This window comes from Aaosphaeria arxii (assembly GCF_010015735.1).
Source record: "Aaosphaeria arxii CBS 175.79 unplaced genomic scaffold BU24scaffold_6, whole genome shotgun sequence".
In the NCBI taxonomy this organism is placed as follows: Eukaryota; Fungi; Ascomycota; class Dothideomycetes; order Pleosporales; genus Aaosphaeria; species Aaosphaeria arxii.
Window position 1 is genome coordinate 1,463,064 of NW_022983479.1, and position 22,611 is coordinate 1,485,674.

The following is a 22,611-nucleotide window of genomic DNA, read 5'->3' on the forward strand; positions in this document are numbered from 1 at the left end:
CCAAGAGAGTGAGTATATGAAACTCCGTACCTTGGTGTCGGTTTTCGGTGTTCCTAGTTCGCCCCAAACAGTTTAGCGCCTCTGACCATTCATCATTTATTATAGACTCTAGATCTCGAGTTGCTCGATTGTGACAACATTCTCCAGGCTTCTGTTTTTCTTCTATGCGTATGTTGCATATCCAAGTATGGGATCCAAGTCACCTGAAGGTCATCGCGACACCTTACATGGTAAGATAGCACAGCTAGGATATTTGTTACTGCAGAACTAACACATGCAATAGGATCTGGTGGTACCACTTCCATCTTCGCCAGCAATCCTCCTAAGCCAGACGCAGCGAGCGGACTCCTCCACGGCAAACTTGAGGGACAAGACAACGACGACGATGACGAAGATAGTAACAAGGGGACGGGGTCCGACATAGAGTCAGGTATCACGCCTCTCGAGTCTGGAGGTCAGAAGAAAAAAAGAAGAAACAATCGAGGGAGGAAAAAGAAGAAGGCTGTGATTGGCCAGCAAACATACCCTCCAAGAATCGCTCTCGCCAACATATTCGCCAACAAGCCCTACCCGGAAGGCCAAATCGTCGATTACGTCCAAGATGAGAATCTCCAACGAACGACTGCTGAAGAACTTCGTCACCAGGCTGCATTGGGTAACATGGACGACGACTTCCTCAAAGACTACCGCGAAGCAGCCGAAGTACACAGACAGGTTCGCAAACATGCGCAGGACATTGCCAAGCCTGGCATATCAATGAGCGATCTGGCCCAGAACATCGAGGATGGAGTAAGATCCTTGACCGGTCATCAGGGTATTGAAGCTGGAGATGCTCTCAAAGCGGGGCTGGCGTTCCCAACTGGCCTGTGTTTAAATCACGTAGGCGCACACTGGACTCCGAATCCCGGGGGCAAGGAGGTCATTCTTCAATATGATGATGTTCTCAAGGTTGATTTCGGTGTTCATGTCAATGGCAGAATCGTGGACAGCGCTTTTACAGTCGCTAGTAATCCCATCTACGATAACCTGCTCGAGTCTGTGAGGGCTGCCACGAATACCGGTCTTAGGGAAGCAGGTATCGACGCTCGTATCGACCACATCAGTGGAGCAATCCAAGAGGTGATGGAAAGCTATGAGGTCGAGATCAACAAGAAGGTGATTCCCGTCAAAGCCGTCAAGAATATAACTGGACACAACATCCTGCGCTACAAGATTCATGGCGACAAGCAAGTACCTTTCGTGAAAAGCAAAACCACTCAGCGCATGGAAGAAGGCGACATTTTCGCCATCGAAACCTTCGGCAGTACTGGAAGAGCTTACTTGAGAGACGACATCGGAGTCTATGGCTATGGTCGCAATGAGAATGTCAGCACCGCTGGCCTTCATCATGCTTCTGCCAGATCATTGTTGAAGACGATTGACAACAACTTCGGTACTCTGGTCTTCTCGAGACGCTACCTCGAGCACATGGGAGTCAAGAACTACCACCTCGGCATGAGATCCCTCGTCTCGAATGGTATCGTCGATTGCTATGCTCCTCTTGTGGATGTTCCCAACTCGTACATCGCACAATTTGAGCATACTGTTTTGCTCCGTCCTAATTGCAAGGAAATTGTTTCTCGAGGAGACGACTACTAAGGAGCTATGGGTATCTCTAACAATAGATTCGAGTAAAGGATCTGTTTTCTGAAATCGCAAGTAGGTTTCAACACCCTTTGCAAAGTGTATCAAGCCGTTCAACACGTGCTGAATGCTGGTGTTTTCTCAAAGGGCGAAGTCCGAATAACATACTTCTGCCAGCCAATAAATTTCTACCATGCTTGAATTGTCCATGTTTTCATGTGTATGTGTGCAATGAGAATCCATGAACTAGCTTTCCTACTGCAAATGTCCGTCCTTGCAAGTGAAGTTCGCGAAGACAACTAACACTGTGTTAATTCAACTTTGCATAGCAAGTACAACTAAACTCAACATCCCTTGATTCATAACCTTTATTGCCATGGAACCCCATACTTGAGTTGAAAATCTAGTTCCAGGTGCCAACCCATCTCGTATTCGAATTCAACAAACCAAGCTCTACGCATTCGCTACCATGCACGCCGCGCACCCTGCTCTGAAACCTGTATGCAAGACCATAAAATCAGTATGACAGGAGTAAGACGTTTTCCCACACTACACTTACCACAGCTCAATCTGCAGGCTCCTACGACAGTAATTAATTATTTGAGAGCTTCAGCATGATGCAGCAAATAACCCGGAATGCTTACCACTACAGCTATATCGCAAATTCAACACACTTACAATCTGGGCGTGCAAGTAGGTATTGTGATTTTGTTCTGTAAATCTCATCACCTTTCCATTTACATATCGAAGTTCATCAAGCTCTGCCTTGGACATTTGCCTGATTGTCTCATTCATGCCAAAAGACAGCGTGATATCCACATGGACGATCGCAGCACAGCGCTGTCGACCAAGGAGTCAAGATTTGCACAGAAATTTGAAGTGAATGGAGTAATGTTACTGACTGCAAGGGTGCACTTGGATTGACTACGGTCATACAAGTTCTCTGCAGTCGAATTCCTCCACAGATAATGAACTCTACTGGGTCTTCACGTGCTGTCGTTCGAAGTAAACATGAACATCACAAGTAGGCAAATAGGTAAGGATGAATCTGGTGTTGTAGCTATCACCTAAGTGGCATTATCATATCTACGGAAGAAACCTGAGGTGGTGAAGGGTCGAACCCAGCTCGAGTGAAGGCTGAGCAGACAACTTGGGCAAATAAAAAAAAGGTGCAAAAAAATGCAAAAAAAAGAGGACTCGAAACGGCTCTGAGAATCGAACCGGGGGCGTCTGGCCTAAAGACAACCACATTTTTGTCGAATTGGAGGTAATTGTAAAGAGTGATGATAGAAACTAACTGACTGAACCAAGGAAACGCAAGACTTACATGTTTGTGCCGCGCCTCCGTAGAGGACACGACAAAAGCGTTGTAAATTAAGAAGTATATATATGCTTAAAAAAGGACCGTGAGGTAAAAGAGCTGGGAGGCAGTGGGAGGCGGTGGGAGGATTGCCTGTGCGGGCACTCTGTTTACCTTCACCTGTGAAGCGCGTCAGTGCTGGAGCCTACAGCAGCACCCCAACACTCCTATGCTCTACTCCAAGATCTATCTACTCAGACACTATAACACCCGGGGCCTACACGCAATGTGCTTCCTCTATCTGTACCAGACCTGGCCTTGCACCTTGTGTCCAGCTTAGGGTGCAGTGTTGTCCTCTGGAAGTTACCTTGCTATCAGACTTGAGGATAGCCAGGCCGGTATATCACCTTCTCTCTTGTCAACAATAAAGCGCCTCGAGGTATCACACAAAGAAGCTCCTGCACCTTTACGGAACTACGTATAACACCTTGTGTCTCCCTGGGTATATCGAGCACCCCTGTCATTACCTCTCTCGTACTCCAGGTACAGGACACTATGAGTAGTAAGTTCAATCTCCAACATCTCTTTCCTCAACGCGTTGTGGTGACTAGAGCGCAGCTTGCTAGCTTTGAATGAATTACAGATAACACGCTGTGTCCGATACAGCGTGTCGAGACCTTCAAGCACATACGACTCGACGATTACACAGTGTAGCTGTGTTACAAGATACATCTACAAGGCCTGATTTACTATCACTAGAAACTCTCGTCCAATCTCATATTAGCATCTACCTGGGCGGAGGTTGAGAACCTGCCTACCCTTAGAAGGGTGCACAGAGCTTCCTACATGTGCGTCAGGGAGACAAGTTAGGGCGCCTTTGCACTGTCAAGAGCCTCTATTTGTGAGAGCTTCAGCTCCCGGTAGAATGATCGGTCAAGACTTAGTAAAGGGTGGTAACCAGCAAGGAGTTGCCACCCGCGGTAGAGGAACAGATCTGATACTTATGACTTATACCCAGACCCTGAGCCGGCACCTCGAGTACGCTGCGAAGCACCACGCGCATTGTGTATCTGCATCTACCAGCTAGGAGGTAGAATGATCAGTCAAGACTTGGCCAGGGGTGCCAACCAGCAAGGAGTTGCCACCCACGGAAGAGATCCTTTCGAACCATCTTCCCGTGACAATTATGACTTGTACTCCGATCCTGAGCCGGCGACTCGAGTACGCGGCGAAGCACCACGCGCGATGTGTATCTGCATCTACCAGCTAGGTGCAAATATAGAAGTGTGTTGGACATTCTACATATACTCTATACTAATAAAGCGCATCCTCTTCTTCTCCCTATATCTTAGGAATGCCCTCTCAAGCCAGGAGTCCCAAGTTGCCATTTCTTTCACCCAGTCACCGCAACAGGAACATTCGCTTGAGTGCCGTAGAGCATCTCGCGCAACTGCGACGCAACCAGTACCTCTGGATACAACTCCCCTCGGGCTCTTCAACCCTCTCCGACGCCTAAAATAAAACTTCTATACCAGTATCTTCTTCCGGCATTTTGACCAGGGTTCTGCCCTTTACTCTCTCTGCGCCCATCACAGGTGTTTCCAGCGCTCAACCTATCCTCAAACACTGACAGCGCAACGGCCAACCAACACCTCCAGAACCTTCTACTTCCTCTCCTACGTATATCAAGTATCAGCGCCCTCTGCCCTCTCATTCTCCCGCCGCGATGACCTACCAGGCCTCCAGCGCCGCACCGATACACTGCCATACACCCGACCCGACACGCCGCGTCTGAGGACCCACCGCCTCCCGCCGACATTATTCAACGGGAATCAATCGATTTCAACTACCCAAGACCATCCTAGGTCACAGCAGCGCTTCAGATTCGAGGGAGACAGTGGAGGCATTGCGGCGGGTCGCAGGGGCAGGATACAGGGCGCACGGCAGGATTGCACGTTAACTGGAGAACGCGGCGAAGGACAGACAGCGCGCACGAACGACGGAGCTAGGTATAAATAATGGCTGGGGCAGAATTGTAACAAAGGCAGTGGTTTCCTGCACGGGGTAGAGGACAAAGGATACAGGTGGTAGGGGTCTGGCAGCACAGTGCGCACAGCAGGGCACGGCAGACATGACAAGAATGAGGCTGGAATAGGGTGTAGGGGGAGAGTACAGGTTCAGCTGCTTGAGAAGGTATTCACCGTGTATAAACATTTTCGTATCGAGTCACTGCACCTTGCGTTGTGAGGAACAAAGCGCAAGAAAGAGGCGAAGAAAGGTCGAACGATAAACACTCGAGTCTGGCACCCAGTATACACACATGTGAAGCGACTCGGGCATGAGCTCGAAGTATAAGGGACACGGCAGTTTTTCAGAGCTACAATTTTGTTCTGTCAGGAGAGTTCCAAGTTATCACAGCCTACAGTCAGGATGGAATCACAGCAGCGCAAGTAATAGGGTGTGATACGAAAAAAAGACTATAGTTGAAAATTCAGAGGGTCCTTGCCTATGCAATAGTTTCTTATACAGTTCTCTCTCATACAATTCTTGCTCATGCAGTTTTCGCTCATACAATTCTTGCTCATGCAGTTTTCGCTCATGCAGTTTTCGCTCATGCAGTTTTCGCTCATGCAGTTTTCGCTCATGCAGTTTTCGCTCATGCAGTTTTCGCTCATGGGCTTGTCTTGAATCTCTTTCTCAAGAACTCCTCTCCAATAAACTTCTCTCTCATGCAGTTCTTGCCCATGTAGTCTTAGCCCATAAAGTTCTCGCCCATACAATCATTCCTCTCCAAGGCTACTCATTCCCCCATCTCCTTTATCTTTTTGGAACTCATCTGACTGGAGTCTATCTGACAGCCTTTTATCTGGTTCAGATCCATAGCGCCTTGATCAATGAGATTTTTCTGCTGGGTGGTGCTCATTAAACCAGGTATGCTGGTTTTCAGCCTCATCCTGCCTCTGCATGACGTGGCTTGCAGTTGGGATTATTTTTGAGGCCGAAATAGATTGGTGAAAGCATGGGAGACTGGAAGGTTTATGGCGGATTGATAATCCGTACCAAATCGAGTATTCATGGCGCAATTGACAGCAGGAAGAGACACCTTCTCTCATATCACCTCAACCTTATGACTTTCACAGCATCCATCGACCATTATTTGGTCTCGAGAAGATCAGAAACCATGCCATGGGGACAAGGCGGAATCCCGGACAAAAGAAACATCCATATGGAAGATATGATTGTTGAAGGAAACAACAACCATTAACCCTGTCTGATGTGTTTTTTTTTTCACACGACCGAGTGTAAAAATTGTAGATTTTTTGATCGAACATGCTTTTTTTTAGGTCCAAGTGTAAGGGCCACCATGCTCCCATCAGATGTGTTTTTTTACACGAATGAGTGTAAAAGAAAAAGAAAATTTGTAATGAGTCCGAGGCATGAGATTTGAAATTTGTTGGCAGGAGCATTTTTTTTTGGCTCATTGGGCATGTTGTGTACGCATAGAGAAACATTTGTAGGCGCAGCCGAGTATGACATCTTTTCAAGCCTGAGATCCAGGGTTTTCATGGAAGTGGTGCCAGTAAATTTTTGCAATAGAAAACCAATAGTTGTGTTTCTCATATGGGAAAATTCCGCAACAGAGAGATCATAGCCATAACAGGCACTCGAGAGCTCCACATTAGCACCTGCGCCAAGGCAGTCACATACAATTGGGTTACTCCCCATAATGGGAGCAGACAAGCTCATTGTAGCGATCACGGGCTTGTCTTGAATATTAGAACTCCAATCTGGTTCGACCATACAGGCTTGCCCGGCGTCATTTGCAGTCGGTAGGAGCGGGAACATGGCAAGATCTTGTTTCGAAAGTGTCTGTTTTCGAAATTCTGTGTCATTGAAACAAAGACCCGAGAGCTTCCATGCTCGATGCCAGGTTCTGTTTCGAAAGTGTCTGTTTTCGAAATTTTGTATCATTGAAACAAAGACCCGAGAGCTTCCATGTTCCATGTTAGGTTCTGTTTCGAAAGTGTTTGTTTTTCGAAATTTTGTGTCCTTGAAACAAAGACCCGAGAGCTTCCATGGCACGGTCGGGTACTCCATTTGATGTTCTTTGCTGTCTCCAGCCCTTTGGCAAGCATGAACCATGTCAAGGCGATGTTTTGATTGTGATAGGAAGAACTCATTGTCCACACCCCCTTCTTCTGGCCTGACATCCCACTACTCGCGCGCCCCCAGTATGTTTTCAATAGTCCATCAGGAGAGCTCATGGAATTGCTAGCTTCCAACTTTTGGATCATTGTGAATCCGCCTCATTTTTGAGCAAAGCCCCATGAATGATAGCGATGCTGCGAAACAGAACCATTGGGGGAGCGCATGGTGAAATATGGCTCGCAGCCCACCCCATAGGTCTTTCCTCTACGCGTGTCATGTGGTAGCTTTTGTGTGTTTCCACCAGATAAGAAAGAATTTGAAAGGGGTATTTTCGTTGGAAGAACATTTCTTGACCGTTGCTGGTCGAGCAGGCATATAGGACTTAGAGATGCTTTTCCGGTGCCTCATGCGTACGAAGTTGGCGTACTTTTTTCCATTTGAAAAGGATTAGGGCACATGTAATCAGCACTGGAGGGGCCAGGCCGGAATCCACATGTCCGTTCTCTGGACTTCTTTCGAAACATGCTTGGAAGAGTATTTCAGCACATTTCATGTTTCTCTTCTGTACCGGAGCATTGCATAGCGAGTTGCTTTTCTTGTTTCGAGCTGGAGCGAGCAGAACATGAGAAGTTGCTGTCCGAATTTTGCTGCTGCAGGTCTGTCAGTAATCTATGAAGAATTGACAGCAAGAGCAAAAGGATCTCCAAATAAGAACTTACCTCTTTTTGAAGCAGGGTCTCTCTCCTCCCGCATTCATGGCGTTAAGAAATGTTTCGAATCATGCCGTATAAGTGGTGCATCTTCGATTCATGTCGAAGAGAAAATTTTGATTCATGTCGAAGAGAAAGAATTTGTCGAGAAACTTTGAGAATGTTGGTATTGGTGTGGAGAAAAAGAAGAACAAGGGAAAGGCAGATGGGAGAGGGCTTAAGTACCTAGGTAGCCAGGAGTCCGTTTGATCCAGCACAGGCGACCATTGCCTGTGCGAGTCAACCCTTCTGGGACATTCACTTTGGACTACGTCACCTGCGTTGGTGCCTGCCCACCCATCTGTCATGTGGTATGGTCGACGACGAATTAGGGAGGCGTCGGCGGGCATCATATTGTCAAGTATATCACATGTGCATACTATGCAAACAGCTAAAGTGGACACAGGTGAATTAGAAGAATACGTGCACTGCCCTACATCCTGAGTAGTAGATCACAACTTGTTTACATTCGAACTTCAAACGTTCAAGTTTCAAACATGTGAACGGGCACCGTAGTGTTATGCAGCGCAAAATGAAAGACCAGATGAACATCTGAAGTAGACACAGAGGTATCCAAGTCGTCGAGTATAACAACAGTATAATGGGCTGTGGTGAGTAAAACGCACTGAGAGCAGACTGGAGGGAATGCGCTCTTTATACTTTCGTATTCGCCTCAGAAACATCTGGTAAGGGGCACCTATCTGGGTTGGCGATTTGTCCGAGATACTTGCTTCTGATGCGATAGTCAGGGGGTATCTTCCGGCCTCGAACCTCCCTACTCCTTGGGCTGGAATCCTCATCTATGTAGTATCCACACTTTCTGTAGAATGCACTCGCTGCCTTGTTCCGCGTGAACACCGTTAGCATGACCTTGCTGAACTTCTGTTTGTAACATATATCCTCAACTACTGTGAGAAGATGTGCCCCGAGTCCAGCGCCTCGAAGGCTGGCCGAGAGGTGTATTTCGTAAATGTATACCACATCAACATGATCGTTTGGGGGGTCGTCCTTCTCGAATACGAAAGATAGAAACCCGACGACTGGGGAGGGGGATGGCGGGGTAGCAGTCACAGCGGTTGACTCTCCGTTATTCGGACTGATGTCGGTCGAGGTAACGGCAACTGAGGGTTTTGCGTCGTTATCAGATAGAGCATCCGGAGCTGCAGCATGCGGCGATTTACTCGCTGTCGAGGACTGAATTAACGAGCCGGGAGACGGCCGAGGATCGTGCTCACAGTACCGTATCAAAATGTACTGCATTTCAGGGTGTTTCATCTCCTTGATCTTGCGACTCGAATCCCAACCTTGACTTGATGCAACGTAGTCGGCTCGGGAAGTTGTCTTGATAAGCTCGAAGCATGAGTTGAAGTCTTCCTTTGTGAGTTGCGGGGAGGGAACGATGTCGTAGGAGACAGACCAATTGTGCAGCTCAGGGGCATGAAATACGTTCGAGGTAGATTCTACACAGTTAGAGCCTTGTACTGCAGTATTGAAACCGGTATACTTACTACAACTTTGCCCTGTACTTTGTTGCATGGGAGTCTGGTTGATGAAGTTCTGAGAGCACTGCAACTTGGTCTGGCGCATGCAGATCTCGTCGTCCGAGTCTACTTCTGAGCTGGCACGCTTCCTCTTCATCATGTTCGAATCACAGATTGACGGCTAGAAAATTGTAGCAAGAGATGTACATTATGGTTGATTATAGTGACCCCAAGATGCGCAGCGCGTAGTTGCAGATGTGGGGAGACGCGTCGTAGCTGGAATTCTGCCAGGGCGGTCAGTGAGTACGACAAGGCCGACGAACCATACCAGCTAGGGCCATACCCGCCCGCAACCCACTGACGAATCACCGAGTGACACCCACTAACAAAGTCAACTGTGATTTTCTTTGCTTGCCGACGTCAGCGCAAAGCCGATTATTGGCTCCTGCAGCTCCTGTACAAACATACTCGTAGCAGAGTGGACTACCCAGCAAATCTCTCCCATATCTATTCTGTACCCTACCCTGTGTGTCAGACATTGGACAATCAATTGATGATCAACTGAGCTGAATGGGAGGTGCTTCGTCCCCCCTGGCAGCTGCATTCGGCCTCAATGGCACATTGCGAGGATATGCGACCATTGCAGGCAAACCATCTTCCCGGCTCCGTATGCGCGGGAAAACTCCTGTGAGCCTGGACCATGTAAGTGCACTCGATTACCTACGTCTATATGATTTGCTGACAGCAACTGTAACAGTTCATTCAAAGACAGCGTGCTCTAGCTCTGTGGAGGGAGGTGTTACGAACCACTGCATCCATTACCGACATGTCGATGAGGGACGATATGCGACAGCATGCGAGGGCAGAATTCGTGCAGCACAGAACTGTTACTGATTTGGTAAGAACCCTCTGAAACCTGTTCCTACGTATCCACTCACCTCTGATCGTGAAGGGTCACATTCGATATCTAATCTCGGTAAGTCGCGAGTTGATCTGCACATGTGTCCGTTTACTGATGGACACACAGGAGGGGAAAACACAACTTGATACCATGAAGGGTGCGCTGATCAATTCGGGTGTCCTGACTTCGTAGCAAGGCTCTTTGTAGCCTCGTATCGAGTCCCTCTTGATGCTTATAGCCGAGATGTTTGGTTTATGTGGGAAAATTGGAACTTATGGTATCTGGCTACATATGTCGTTCGTAAGAGCTTCGAAGATTTCTGCTGTCTGAGACTGCAGGACGCAGTTCCAAGTCGCTAGATCATTTTGCTTTTTCATCCTTGTCATGCCCAAGCCGTGCAAGCTATAGCAAATAGATCTGAATTACACATAGCAGCAATATAGGTATAATGACGTCAATATCTAACTTTACTTGCATTTTCAATTTCTATAATGCAGAACAACAGCGCTGAAGATGGTTCTGCTTCTAACTCCGAGGACCGAACTGTCGTTTCTGACCAACCAGATGGCGTTCTCGGGATTGGGAGAACGAGGGGCAACATGACTCGCTTTTTCAGCCCGCATATCAACTTATTCCTCCCTCCACCTCAACTTGTCCATCAGGTCCAATCAACCCACAATCGCTGCATTACAAAACGTTTCCATTGAATCTCATGTAGCAAATTTTCAGTATGCCTATATCTCAAATGAGGCATGTTTAGCTGTTTGTGTTGACCCATACATGCAGGTCTGACATTTGGCAATTACTCTCTAACCTACACTGCAAGCCCACAAGCTCTCTATCCCCGTGATACCTACTTCAAACCGTCGACCTGAGTCGACATCCAAGACCAGACTGCCATTTCTTCCGCCTTCTACCACAGTTATTCCCGACGATTGAGATGAAGTCTGTACTCATCGTTGGGGCTGGCCCTGCCGGTCTGGCCACCGCCAAAACACTGTTACATCGCACCGGCGGCACCTTTAGAGTCACCATCTTCGAGGCCTCAGACCGAGTGGGGGGAATGTGGAGGGGAAGGCCAGGTGAAGAAGGCGACAAATGCAGCCCGCACATGAGGACCAACCTAAGCCGGTTCTGCGTAGCCTTCTCTGACCTTTCATGGCATTCCGTCGCGTCAGACACCACTGACGGCCGGTCTAAGAGCTTGTCGATGTTTCCAAAGGCACACGAGGTCGGTCGGTATCTGGAAGAGTACGCACGAAAGTTCATTCCCGATGGAGTCACGATTTGCAACAGGCAGGTCAAAGCTGCCAAGCTCGAAGGCGATCGGCCACGTCGGTGGATTGTCTCGTCTCTGGATACTACCACAAGCACAACGCATGAGGACGAGTTCGACTACTTGGTTGTCGCAAGTGGGTTCTTTGATCGACCAAGTCAGGATGATCTTCATTCCAATTCCAAGAATGGATCTCACAGTGCAGGAATACAGGCCTCTTCCAAGTTCAGGGACGTTTCTTCTCTGGCGAAATCAGCTGGCAACATCGTCGTCATCGGAGGAGGAATTAGTGGTATAGAAGCTGCTGCGACAGCTGCCTTTCAAATTTCTGACGCAAAATACGCGCCTGGAAAGGTGAAGCCAGTCCATGCCGAGAGCAAAATCTATCACGTTTTCAATCGACCGTTCTACCCTCTACCTCGATACCTGCCAGGAAATCCCCACAATCCGGATATACAAGACTACCGCCTCGCACCTGACTTTCTCCCCCTCGACCTCGCCATGTACAACCTAGGTCGGCGAGGAACCGGCGAGATCTTCGCTACAAACGGCCAGGTGCCAGCTGAGAAAGCCAAGAAAGGGCATGAATTCATACGACTCAATCTCGGTGGCGATCAGAGGGACCTTGGCCATCCACAACTGGTCTATACGCCCATCCAGACCGAGTGTCCGGCGTACACAGGGGTTTCTGACACATACACGGAATTTGTAAGAAGCGGTCTCATTGTGCCAGTGCAGGGTCGTGCATCCGTCGAGGAAACGGATGACAAGACAAGTGTTCACGCACTGCAGAAGGGCCTCTGGTCTCTGCACAGCGATGTTTCGCAAACCAGCGAAGAAACAACGTACACGATCGACAACGTCACGGGCATCATCAAGGCAATCGGCTTCGAGGCCCACCTCGAGTACCTCTCAGATTCGGTCAGGCAAGCCCTCGACTACGATTCGCAATGCCATCGGGTCCCATTCCTCCTATCGCGTGGCTCGATACAGAATCCCAACGTACCCGAGCTAGCATTTGTTGGTTTCTACGAAGGTCCGTACTGGGGCGTGATAGAAGCGCAAGCTAGGCTAGTAGGTCACATTTGGGATCCCGAATCCTCGGTACCTCGCGAGTCCCTGTCCGCTGTTACAAGCGATATTTCGCAATCGAAGTCGATACGCGAGGCAATAAAGAGGGACGACCTCGATGTGCCTCAATTCTGGATGATGGACTACGTAGGTCTGATCGACGAGTTCTCCCGCCTGGCCTCGATCCCCCGAAACGACACCACTTTTCCCGGCCAATCCGGCCCAGCCTTCGCATCACGATACGCCGAACCTGGTCCTTCAACTGAAGCTGCAGAGGAAGTCATACAAGAAGTCCACAGTCTCCTCGAAGCATCCTCCTCGGAGGGCCGCTTCGTCGCAGCAGCTGCTTTCCGCGCCATGCAAGGAGACTGGACTCTCCTCCGCAAGATCGACTCCCGGCACCCCTCCTCGCCAGGCGGAACGCTGGCGGGCAGTGCATCGTTCCATCCTCGAGAACCCACGTCCCCGAACGCGACTGCAGAATTCCTCTACATCGAAACCGGCACCTTCACTATGGACAACGGATACAGTTTCCCCGCGACACGACGCTATGTATACCGCTACAACGAGGCCACCGACAAAATCTCGACGTACTTTGTGCAAGACGACGGCGAGAGCGCAGAGCGGCTGTTCAACTCGCTCGTCTTTTCGAAGCCGGAGGACGTAGAGAAAGGGTGGATTGCGAAGAGTACGCATTGGTGTGATCCGGATAACTATGAGAGTAGCTGTGAGTTTAGATTCAGAGGGGCAGCGTTGTCGACGTTCGGAATCACGTATAAGGTCAACGGGCCGAATAAGAACTATTCGCATGAGAGTTGGTATGGCAGACGGGTTCCTGGATCTTTAGAGAATTAGATTAGAAGGGTAGAATATAGAAGTAAATAGAGTTTCGTAAATTCAATACTATCTTGTTGGGTATCTAAATCGCACGCTATAACCTGTCCATCTATCCCCTACTCTCCCTCAAAGCATTACCCTCCCCCAGGACCCCCTACCTACTTCAAGCAATCCCACCTCCCTCATCTCCAATCCCACGCCCTCAAAATCCCCCCGAAACATCCACAGACAACCCACCTCACCACCGCCGGCCCCGGGTCCCAAAAGTCCCAGCTCTCCTCCTTAAAGCACACCACCAGCGCCCAGAACATCATATTGAAATACGCGACATTAACCCAGAATCCCACCCGCCAGAACTGCAGGTTCCCCAACATTTCCCATGCCACTCCCATCACTGTGGGGAGCGAATATATCCCCCTGAGCCGCGGACTGTGTTCGTACTCGAATGTTTCGATGCCGGGTATGTTTCGAAGCTCGGTGTATGCCTGCGCGAAGTGGTCGCGGGATGAGGCGGTGGATGGCACGAGCAGGGCGAGCGACTCGTGGTGTTCGGATGTGCAGGAGGAGGGGTGGATGATGTAGCTGGTATTTGGGTACTCGTGTACCTGCTCTATGCGGAACTCCATCCTCAGGTGCGTCGCGAATGGTTTCTTCGCTCCCTCTTCGGCAGGGGGATACGGTTCGTCGTCGCCGTTGAGGTGAGCAGTGTCGAAGCCGGAGGAGGAGACGTATGGGGGGAGGAAGCGCCCGTTCGATCGCGCGTATTGCTGTACGAAGCGCTCGACGAAGCGTTTGATGAAGGAGTAGTGCATGTCGTGGTGGGTGACGACGCAACAGTCGTCTTTCTTCCCCAGGCCGTGGTCCTCGTCACGGGTGACGATCATGGTGCGGAGGGAGGAGCCGTTGACGAGGCAGTTTGCAGTGTACCTTTGCCCGCGAGGTACTTCTGCCATGATCCACGGTTCGTGGTGCGAGATTCCGAGTCGGAATATGTGGTCCTCTATCTCTGCGATAGTTTCTTGGCCGATTGCGTCCATACAAATGGTGGACCAGCCGGTCATGATTGCCGGTATCTTCTCTGTGTCCGAAGTTGGATTATCACTGTGTTGAAATGTTTCGTCGCGGCGATGCGCTTTCGGCTTGTTGATTCTCCACTGGATCGCAGTGTCGTTCAGACACAATACCTTCCAAACGTCGCTGGGCTTCTGGAGTATGAACTGCATCGGCAACGTGATATTGTCATCATCTTGGGCAACGCGATGGTAGAGGAATGTGATGAAGGTGTCTTCGTCCGGAAACAGATCACGGTGGACCAGGACTGCGTCACTGTTCCTCGCCGCTTGCTGTAGGCATGTCGGTACACGCCCGAAGGGCAATATGAGGTCGAATTCGTGATGGAGTTTGCGCCACAGGCGAAGGACCGAGGTGTCGAAGTTGTTGATGTCGAGGGGTTCGAAGCGCGTGTAGGCTCGGGACCATCGTGCAGGTGATGTCAACCAGACCTCTTCTACGTCAGCGCCAACGATAGTGTGACCTGCGCGTGCAAGGACGCGAGCGATTGTGAGAGCTAAGGGTTGGGATGCGTAAAGGATGAGTATGTTTTGTCTTGGAGGAGGTATCGTTCTGAAGGTTGAGGTCGGTCGCAACGCTGTAGTAGAGGTTTCATAGGGATAGGACACTGCAACAGCCATGATTTCAAGCACAAGACCTTATGCCTCAGGTCCAATCGAGAGTTTTGCATTGTGTTAGGAGTTCGAGTGAATGAGACAACGCGCAGTCATTGTAGAAGCATCTACAATATGAAGGAACAATCAAAAGCTGAAGAGAGATACCTGATGTCGCCTATCAGTGATACTTCATGACTCCAGAGCGCAAAGCGAGGTTCTAAGCTTGTATTTACGCGTTAGTTGGTCCGTGGATGTGTTGAGTATCCACGCATACCGGAGCCCTCTGGAATGCGTGGGGGTCACTACGCGTGTTCAGGAACATGTCTTCATATAAGAGAAGATATCACAACAGTGACTGCTGGCTCTCTTTGGCAATAAAACATTTGATTTCATTCTGGCATACATTCGTACTTACGTACTTTGCAGTGAATGTTGTACATTTACGTGTAGGCGCAATGTAGCCCTCCTTTCCTTTCCTTCACTGCTTCCCGTCTCATCTCATCTCTATGCAAGCGCCTGAGAAAAAAAAAAGTTGCAAAAAAAGTTGCAAAAACGAACGAGGCCACGACCGCGAATTGAACCTTGAGGGCCACTTTGGCAGAGTGGCTAGGGTATACCTACGCTTCCCATTCCGGCGCTTCACCACCGCGCCATGTGCGGCCGTCCCTCGTTCATGTTAGAAGGTATTGCAAATAAAGTAGTACATATACGACGATATAAGGTTGGGGTATTTGTAGGTAAGTGAAGGCAAATGCAGGCGCACCCCAGGTCGACCCTGCGGTGCATGAGACAAACGTTCCTTCCTGTTCGTTCTACTCACCACAACGCGGACTACTGCTACAGGACTTCAGCGCGTAAACTCATCACATGGTGCTCTACAGGGTGAATGATACCTTTGACTTTGCAGTGTTGTGCAGAGACACAGGAGAGTGAAGCCTGACATTTACCCAGCATGTCAACAGACATATGAATGCAGAAGGAGGCTGTACAAGTCGCCTCTTGTCAGACATGCAGTCGAGTTGAGTCATACTGCAATGACAAACTTACTTACAACAACACATTATGGCCACCTACAGCACGTTCGAATAATTCCCAAGGGCGTAAAATCATCATCTTTCTATCACGAAGGGCTGAAGTGGTATTTATGTCGTCCGAGCTATGCACTGCTGAGTCAACTGCCGCACTCCACATCTGCTAACTAAAGTCGAGGTTAACCCCAACAAGGCAGGTCTGTAAGAGAAAAATGGCATCACTTCGTAAAGTACGAAGAACCCAGATGTCAGGTATATATGTTATGTGTACATCGCATTTCCAGACATATTTCAATTCCCATTCTGAATACTAATTCTCGAGGTTGAAGAAAGTTGCGATTTGAACGCCATGCCTCTAGAAATTCACCCAATGACCAGCGAAGCCGACTTCGCGGACTTCGCCCGCATCCAACTCGCAGCCTTCAAATCCGGCATAGCCTTCAAATTGGTGCCCAGGCCTATAGCCGACGACTACGTCCCCAAGAACGCAGCAAAGCACAAGAAATCCGTCGAGGATGAGCCGGATTTGCGCTTCATCAAGGTCGTCGACACAGATCTCGGTGGGAAGATGATTGCCGGCGCTAAGTGGCGAATAAACGAGAAAGAGAGGACAGAGGAGCAAATACAAATACAGTTGCCGAACCCAGAGAAGGATGCGGCAGGACCGGCAGCCAAGGAGTTTCTCGAGTACCTCAGGACAGTGAGGCTGAAGTACATGGGCACGAAGCCATTTTACTGTAAGTCGACATCACGTGACTGATTCTGTCCCAGCAGCCGAGTCTGCAGGAGGGGAGAGAGGAGCGTCTGCGAAATGCTAATGATTTTGGGTCAGTCTTGCATATCCTTGCTACCGATCCTGATCATGAGCGGCGTGGTGCCGGTGCTCTACTTATCAAGTGGGGCACAGAGCAGGCGGACAAGGCAAAGTTACCAAGTTTCCTCGAGGCAAGCCGGGAAGGCAAACCGTTATATCAGAGGCAAGGATTCCAACCTGTGTTCGAGCAGACGTTCAACCTGGAGGCCCACGGCGGAGTAGGCACCGATCAGAATACTGCCATGATTCGAGAACCTCAGCAATAGGCTGAACATGTCGATAGATGCAAGTCAAGTGATGATGTCGACCTCATAGATCTTGATCTATCTTTAGCTGTGGCGCACTTAGCAGAACCACTCTTTGAGGTTGATTGTTAGTGGATAAAGAATCCAGGGGTTCTCCAATTTCCACGCGCCATGGTAGCGTCTTAGAGAGGGACCAAAGTGTGTACAAACTCCAGGATTGTACTGTACATCCATCCCTCGAGGTGTCGATATAATGAAGTAACGCTTGGAGAACAAGAACATAGACAAGTTTTTCTGCTATCTAGATCCGATTCACTGTATATAATACCGAATAGTCTGGGAATGCGTCTCTCTTTTCCTACTATGCAACATGCCTACAAAATATTACCCCTTTCTACAAATAAATCGGTACCAAATAGTCCAGCGCGCGTACATACGCCAACCCCACCCCACCATGCAGTTCAAAACGACCAAAAACTCAACACCGCCATGGTAATCCTGGTTCCTCCACATGTCCCCACCCTGGTCTCTTCATTACTCGGTGTCGCGGCTGACGAAGTTTCCTAATGAAGGAAGTAATCCTAAAATCCGTGGATCGTAGCGCTATTACCATGGTTCACTTCAAAACGCGATGCGTCGCAAACCTTGGATACGACAGCCGATGGCGCATCGTTGGCTTGGTCGGCCTGCATGGCTGCAGGCTTGTCTTGAATCAGACCGGGCACGAAAAGGGGCAAAACCAAAAGCGACAAAGCTAACAAAAAGGTCCATGAGAGTTAATAAAGAGATGGTACTTCCTAGGTGCTGGTGGTGGGCAGTAGTCGGAAGTGGCAGAGACAACAGAAGAGCGCTAGACACTATTCCCAGTCATATCTGACAATATGTCTTCATAATATAGCATCTGCGCAATATTTCGAACTTGCTTGCTTGGAAATTTCCGCTCAACATGTGTTGACTGCGATAAGTTCACTGGTAAAAGACAGTGAAGCTCGACATTTGCTCATTTGCGGGGAGGAGAGAATGCAGTACAAGCCAATTGGCCTGCACATCGTCGATGACCAACGGTGAAGGGTGGCTGACTATGGTGCTGCTGTGGACAAATGTAAGGAATATATGAAAAAGTATTCAGTATCGTGTCGATTTTCACACCTCATATGTGCAAGTTCCTCAGTCCACCAACTATCCTGCACAACAGACCTCAAGTCTACGCATCAACGCACCGACGCTCTTATCTGACTTTGCTTTAGTAGTTCCATGTTTCTCACAGTTTCGATAAGTGTGGGCCAGGAATGTTCATTATCTGATGGAAACCTAACAGATTTGCACTTGCGCAGCTGGTGAAGTGCAGTAGACGGAGCAGAATGTGATGTAAGAGCTGTTTCTCCCAGAGACGGTTTCTTCTGCTTCGTGTTCCAGATGTGATCCTGGTTGAGCATTGTAGGATGTTGATGTATGGCCGTTGAACTGCCATTTTGAGTTCTACCTAACCGGTAAAATTGGTTCTCACGATGCTCCTGCCGTTGTACACAAGTAAGATGAGGTACAATGCGTTGTTGGTGTAGATCGATGGGAACTTCCGGCAATGAAGGTAGTCGATTAGCCGTATTAGCTTGCAGATTGATCTCTTGCAGCGAAGTATTTCTCTTGTGTTGATGCGAACCGTCTATACCTCTGGATTCAAGCGGGTATACGCATGCGGAGGGCGTTGAAGCAACACTTGAAAGTGACATGTATGACCTTGCCTTACGGAGGTTGCGATTTTCCAAGTTGCTCAAGGAGCTGGCATTGCTGTCAACTGGGTTGTAAGGACGATCGAACCTCGTATGCTGCTCATGGCCTGACGAAAGATGTATGATTCGTGCCTCTGGGGCTTGTAATCTTTGCCTCGATGGCGTTTTCTTGACCTGGGAGCTCAGGCATGAGCTAGCAGAGCGCACACGATGTAGTGACGGGGAATAGTTTTCACTGTTCCCTTCCCCATGTGATATAGCGAATATGTCCCTCTTACTATGGATTTCAGATCTGCTGTCTGGCCGTTTCATCGCAGTCGCTGAGTTTCTCCGTGGCACCCCTGCCGATGAAGCTGAAGTAAGACAAGAGTTATTTCGTACGCCTTGGTCAACAATTGCTGACGATGCATTCCTCATGCTGTCAGTTGTAGTATTTGAACAGTCACTGCTTCCACTACTTGATCTGATCGAAGAGGTTTCAGGACTGACACTATTTGACGGGTAGGTTCGATGAGCGTCATGAGAACTTTGTGATTGAACTTTGGGGCGATAAGCATGTGTAGAAGCCAAGTTCGGGGTATTGCAGGCATTCAAGTTCGGTGTCGATCTCATTGCCAGCTGAGTGCGTCGAATATGTACCGACTGCATCGAAGGCAAGGTTACATCTTCAGAGGGAACAATACAGTCTTCTGGAAGGGAGTGCAGTGGCGAGCTCTGTTGCACATGTCGAGGTTGGTCCTTCAGTCGTCCCATCGATGCCCATGATTTTTGTCGTCGTATGGCTCTTGAGTTTGTACTAAAAGGATCTTCCGTCCGTTGTTGAGTCGGAAGCGTAGAGACTGCGTAGTGTCTGTCAAATTTGATATCGTTATTGTCTTGAGGATGAGATCTGTGCCTATTCCTTTCTTGCAGTGCCTGGTCTTCTCTCCTTTTCAGTACTGCAATCTCCGATGCGATGCACTCTCCTATGCGCTGGCGACACTCGGGAGAAGGAGAGAAATTGGTCTTGTCCTTCCTCGACTTATCCAGCACTGCATGATTGGCATCGAGCGGGCATAGTTTCTGCAGCTCTGGGGTACGCATATTCCTAAGCTCAGCACCTGTTCCGTCATCTCGCTCTCCCCATGCTGCGCATGTCTCAAGAACCCATTGTGGCCACCTTCTCGCAATTTGATATGACTCCAATGTCAGGATCTGGTAGATGAAGAATTTGACTTCGTCTTTCGGGGCATCGTACGCTGGTAAGCTTTGGGGCTTAAATCGGTGGACTTGTTTCTGGACTTGGCGGAATCGATTAGGAAGAGCAAACCTATCCGTGTGTGTTATTTTAGAGGAAGTCGCTGGCGATGGGGTCGAGTTGTGTGAATGGTCGCTTCGTGCTAGGTAAGAAGACATTTCATCCGACCTGGGCAATGTGATATAGCGTAGAATCAAGAAAAAAAGTCAGTGAAGACTTAACGAGACCAGTCTCAATGAACAAATATGCGTAAACGCTGGTAGTTTTGTTGATCACTCACTCAGCGAGGCTGTAGATAGAAGTATAGATGATACACGGTGGTCTCGTTCGACTGTCAATTCCAAGACGGAGCAAGGGTGAAAAGAATGAGTCGAGACTGTCTCGATGCGGTACAACCGTGGCGTTGTCAGCAGATGGTGACTGAGTACTGAGCGAGCGAATCCATCGAGGGCTATTCTAAAGAAGGGAACCAACATATGAGTTCTGAGTTGACAGGTAGTAACATGGTGAACTGAGTTGACTTACTCAGCAGAAGGGAGCATCGCGACTTCCCAAAAGAGTTAAGGCCTCTGTCCGCCTCCTTCACTCAAACTTCCGCCTTCCAGCCTGTTTCAACGTAGACGCCGCCTTTTATTATCAAGAGAGAAAGCCTATGCTTTCATTGATTTAGGGCTGCAACACTTGGAAGGTTAGTGGCAACACTGAACCCAGTGCGGAGTGTTTATCCCGCATCCGATATGTCAAATCATCAGAGGCAAGTACAGGCGCTAGTTAGGTATTGTTGATTTGGCAGGTTCTTACATCTAGGGATACAGGATGTCTAATTTTTGCGTGTCAGGCGACGAGTGTCAAAACACTACGATCGATCTCGGAACTTCTTCGACGCCCTACTTTGCGCCCACTAAACCCCTCCAAAACTGCCATTACAAAGTGTACCTGAACTGTGGATTTTTCATGTCAGTCAGATCGTCGTCATATGCATTATCGAATGCTTCCGTAGTCCCCGATTTGTCTCTGCGACGATTCTCCCACACACAGAAGAAACGATAGACAACACTGAGGGCAGCAGCTACGATAGCTGTAATGAGGACAGCGACGAATCCAGGCGCATACACAGGGGCATCTTCGGGTTTGAACAGGAGCGGACCGACAAAATTCCCTATTAGGTATTAGCAGATTGAAGCAAGGGAGCATACAAGGTGTCGCTGACCGAGACAGTAGCCAACAAAGATACCAGATGATGTCACGGATCTCTTGGTATATCCTGCCGTATTGGCAATGTGCAGCCCCATCAGCACTGCGTAACCACCACCGAAGGAAGCCAGGATATAACATGCAAAGAGCAGGCCGCCCTTCTGAGAACGCGGCAGTTGCCACAGGAGGATTGAAGCAAGGATAGTACCAATTTGGCAGATGGCTATTGTCCAGGCTCTGATTCTGGGGATCTTGTAGGCCACATATGCAGCGCCTAGCTCGATGCTTCCAATGACTACACCAGCTGGGAGTGTCAGAAGAAGGGAGTTCAATGGGTTGAAGCCGAAACCTGATATGATGATAGGAATAAAAGACGACACCGGGCCGTTGGCGATCATCATCAAGAACGCAATGGCGAATATCAACCAGAATCTCAAATCGAGCAATGCCTCCCACAACTGTTCCACCTTGAAATGTGTATTTCGGACACCTGAATTGTTCTCTCGCATCCGTGCGACAGCGATGTAATGCTCTCGGTCGCTGAAACCTTTCGCTCGGATGGGATCAGGCGGCATGAAAAATAGGATGACAAGGCCCCAGAGGATAGTGAGGGCACCTGCAAAGAGGTACATGTATTGCCAGCTATTCAATGATCCACCTCTGATATGACCTAGACCATAATTGATGAGAGGAGAGACTGCCGAGACGTAGCCGGTACAACAGTACCAAGCTCCCATCCTCAAAGCTTGTTCGGGTTTCTTGTACCAGCCTCCGACAACCAGCATGAACATGGGTGATATGCCCGACTCGAGGAATCCTAGGAAGAATCGTTGAACATAGAAAGTTTGCCAATTCGTGCAAGCAGCAGAACACATCAGACATACGCCCCATACGGCGATGATCCCGGCTGCGACGCGTTCAATTGGCCATCGCTGGGCCATGAGAATAGCAGGATATGAGCCGACTATGAATCCAAGATAGAAGATCGCCGCTGAAAATGAATACCTGTTGCCTCCGTTCAGGTTTAGATCTGTCCTAAGCCCGAAGAGAGCCTACCAGTGTCAGCCTTTTTTGGTCCATTGTCGGGGCAGTAAACACATACAGCTTGCGAGAGCATGGCTTTATCATAATATTGCAAGCCGTAAGTGGTACAAAGCAAGGGAAGTAACTTCCAGTCAATCTTTCGGACCAGTTTCTTTTCCTCCTCTTGTTCCCAGTTCCTGTCGCCAGTATATTGCGCCAAAACCCTCATCGCCTCATCTTGATGCAGAGTGTCTACTGTCGTCGTCTGCTTCAATTCCTCCAT

The 22,611-nt window shown here is 49.0% G+C and overlaps 9 protein-coding genes across 9 annotated transcripts; 5 read left to right on the forward strand and 4 right to left on the reverse strand.

Annotated features, from left to right (window-relative positions):
- The first annotated feature begins 143 nt into the window (after positions 1–143).
- BU24DRAFT_394505 (methionine aminopeptidase 2-like protein) lies at positions 144–1,885 on the forward strand. The gene is made up of 2 exons (XM_033525225.1): positions 144–230; positions 284–1,885. The coding sequence occupies exons 1-2, from the start codon at positions 188–190 to the stop codon at positions 1,636–1,638; spliced, it is 1,398 nt and encodes a 465-aa protein (XP_033381942.1). The 5' UTR covers positions 144–187; the 3' UTR covers positions 1,639–1,885.
- A 1,593-nt stretch (positions 1,886–3,478) lies between these two features.
- On the forward strand, positions 3,479–4,350 carry BU24DRAFT_411329 (uncharacterized protein; the record flags this gene model as incomplete). The annotated part of the gene is made up of 4 exons (XM_033526043.1): positions 3,479–3,485; positions 3,781–3,903; positions 3,942–4,207; positions 4,276–4,350. 4 exons carry the CDS (start codon positions 3,479–3,481, stop codon positions 4,348–4,350), a joined length of 471 nt encoding a protein of 156 aa, XP_033381943.1.
- Positions 4,351–6,268: 1,918 nt separating this feature from the next.
- BU24DRAFT_241099 (uncharacterized protein) lies at positions 6,269–7,260 on the reverse strand. Its single transcript, XM_033522278.1, has one exon. The coding sequence runs from the start codon at positions 7,064–7,066 to the stop codon at positions 6,311–6,313; it is 756 nt and encodes a 251-aa protein (XP_033381944.1). The 5' UTR covers positions 7,067–7,260; the 3' UTR covers positions 6,269–6,310.
- A 964-nt stretch (positions 7,261–8,224) lies between these two features.
- Positions 8,225–9,564, reverse strand: BU24DRAFT_424605 (uncharacterized protein). The gene is made up of 2 exons (XM_033528548.1): positions 9,330–9,564; positions 8,225–9,281 (listed from the first exon to the last, which is right to left on the reverse strand). The coding sequence occupies exons 1-2, from the start codon at positions 9,460–9,462 to the stop codon at positions 8,476–8,478; spliced, it is 939 nt and encodes a 312-aa protein (XP_033381945.1). The 5' UTR covers positions 9,463–9,564; the 3' UTR covers positions 8,225–8,475.
- Positions 9,565–9,688: 124 nt separating this feature from the next.
- Positions 9,689–10,659, forward strand: BU24DRAFT_424606 (uncharacterized protein). The gene is made up of 4 exons (XM_033528549.1): positions 9,689–10,004; positions 10,060–10,200; positions 10,255–10,278; positions 10,330–10,659. The coding sequence occupies exons 1-4, from the start codon at positions 9,873–9,875 to the stop codon at positions 10,393–10,395; spliced, it is 363 nt and encodes a 120-aa protein (XP_033381946.1). The 5' UTR covers positions 9,689–9,872; the 3' UTR covers positions 10,396–10,659.
- A 188-nt stretch (positions 10,660–10,847) lies between these two features.
- Positions 10,848–13,464, forward strand: BU24DRAFT_442612 (uncharacterized protein). The gene is made up of 2 exons (XM_033530538.1): positions 10,848–10,931; positions 10,990–13,464. Exon 2 carries the CDS (start codon positions 11,144–11,146, stop codon positions 13,403–13,405), a length of 2,262 nt encoding a protein of 753 aa, XP_033381947.1. The 5' UTR covers positions 10,848–10,931; positions 10,990–11,143; the 3' UTR covers positions 13,406–13,464.
- Positions 13,465–13,569: 105 nt separating this feature from the next.
- BU24DRAFT_464373 (uncharacterized protein) lies at positions 13,570–15,078 on the reverse strand (the record flags this gene model as incomplete). Its single annotated transcript, XM_033532198.1, has 1 exon — positions 13,570–15,078. The coding sequence occupies one exon, from the start codon at positions 15,076–15,078 to the stop codon at positions 13,570–13,572; it is 1,509 nt and encodes a 502-aa protein (XP_033381948.1).
- A 1,072-nt stretch (positions 15,079–16,150) lies between these two features.
- BU24DRAFT_424608 (uncharacterized protein) lies at positions 16,151–17,582 on the forward strand. The gene is made up of 2 exons (XM_033528550.1): positions 16,151–16,822; positions 16,918–17,582. Exons 1-2 carry the CDS (start codon positions 16,435–16,437, stop codon positions 17,163–17,165), a joined length of 636 nt encoding a protein of 211 aa, XP_033381949.1. The 5' UTR covers positions 16,151–16,434; the 3' UTR covers positions 17,166–17,582.
- Positions 17,583–21,034: 3,452 nt separating this feature from the next.
- On the reverse strand, positions 21,035–22,611 carry BU24DRAFT_434593 (MFS transporter; the record flags this gene model as incomplete). Its single annotated transcript, XM_033530038.1, has 3 exons — positions 21,035–21,270; positions 21,322–22,357; positions 22,408–22,611. The coding sequence occupies 3 exons, from the start codon at positions 22,609–22,611 to the stop codon at positions 21,035–21,037; spliced, it is 1,476 nt and encodes a 491-aa protein (XP_033381950.1).

Bases quoted from the DNA above. Each gene is read 5' to 3' on its own strand.
- BU24DRAFT_424606 (XM_033528549.1), top strand. From the start codon at position 9,873: ATGGGAGGTGCTTCGTCCCCCCTGGCAGCTGCATTCGGCCTCAATGGC. The intron at 10,005-10,059 runs GTAAGTGCACTC...CAACTGTAACAG, and splicing joins CTCCTGTGAGCCTGGACCAT to TTCATTCAAAGACAGCGTGC. The intron at 10,201-10,254 runs GTAAGAACCCTC...CTGATCGTGAAG, and splicing joins ACAGAACTGTTACTGATTTG to GGTCACATTCGATATCTAAT.
- BU24DRAFT_442612 (XM_033530538.1), top strand. From the start codon at position 11,144: ATGAAGTCTGTACTCATCGTTGGGGCTGGCCCTGCCGGTCTGGCCACC.
- BU24DRAFT_241099 (XM_033522278.1), bottom strand. From the start codon at position 7,066: ATGGTTCATGCTTGCCAAAGGGCTGGAGACAGCAAAGAACATCAAATG.
- BU24DRAFT_394505 (XM_033525225.1), top strand. From the start codon at position 188: ATGGGATCCAAGTCACCTGAAGGTCATCGCGACACCTTACATG. The intron at 231-283 runs GTAAGATAGCAC...CACATGCAATAG, and splicing joins TCATCGCGACACCTTACATG to GATCTGGTGGTACCACTTCC.
- BU24DRAFT_424608 (XM_033528550.1), top strand. From the start codon at position 16,435: ATGCCTCTAGAAATTCACCCAATGACCAGCGAAGCCGACTTCGCGGAC. The intron at 16,823-16,917 runs GTAAGTCGACAT...ATTTTGGGTCAG, and splicing joins GGGCACGAAGCCATTTTACT to TCTTGCATATCCTTGCTACC.
- BU24DRAFT_424605 (XM_033528548.1), bottom strand. From the start codon at position 9,462: ATGATGAAGAGGAAGCGTGCCAGCTCAGAAGTAGACTCGGACGACGAG. The intron at 9,282-9,329 runs GTAAGTATACCG...CTAACTGTGTAG, and splicing joins AAGTACAGGGCAAAGTTGTA to AATCTACCTCGAACGTATTT.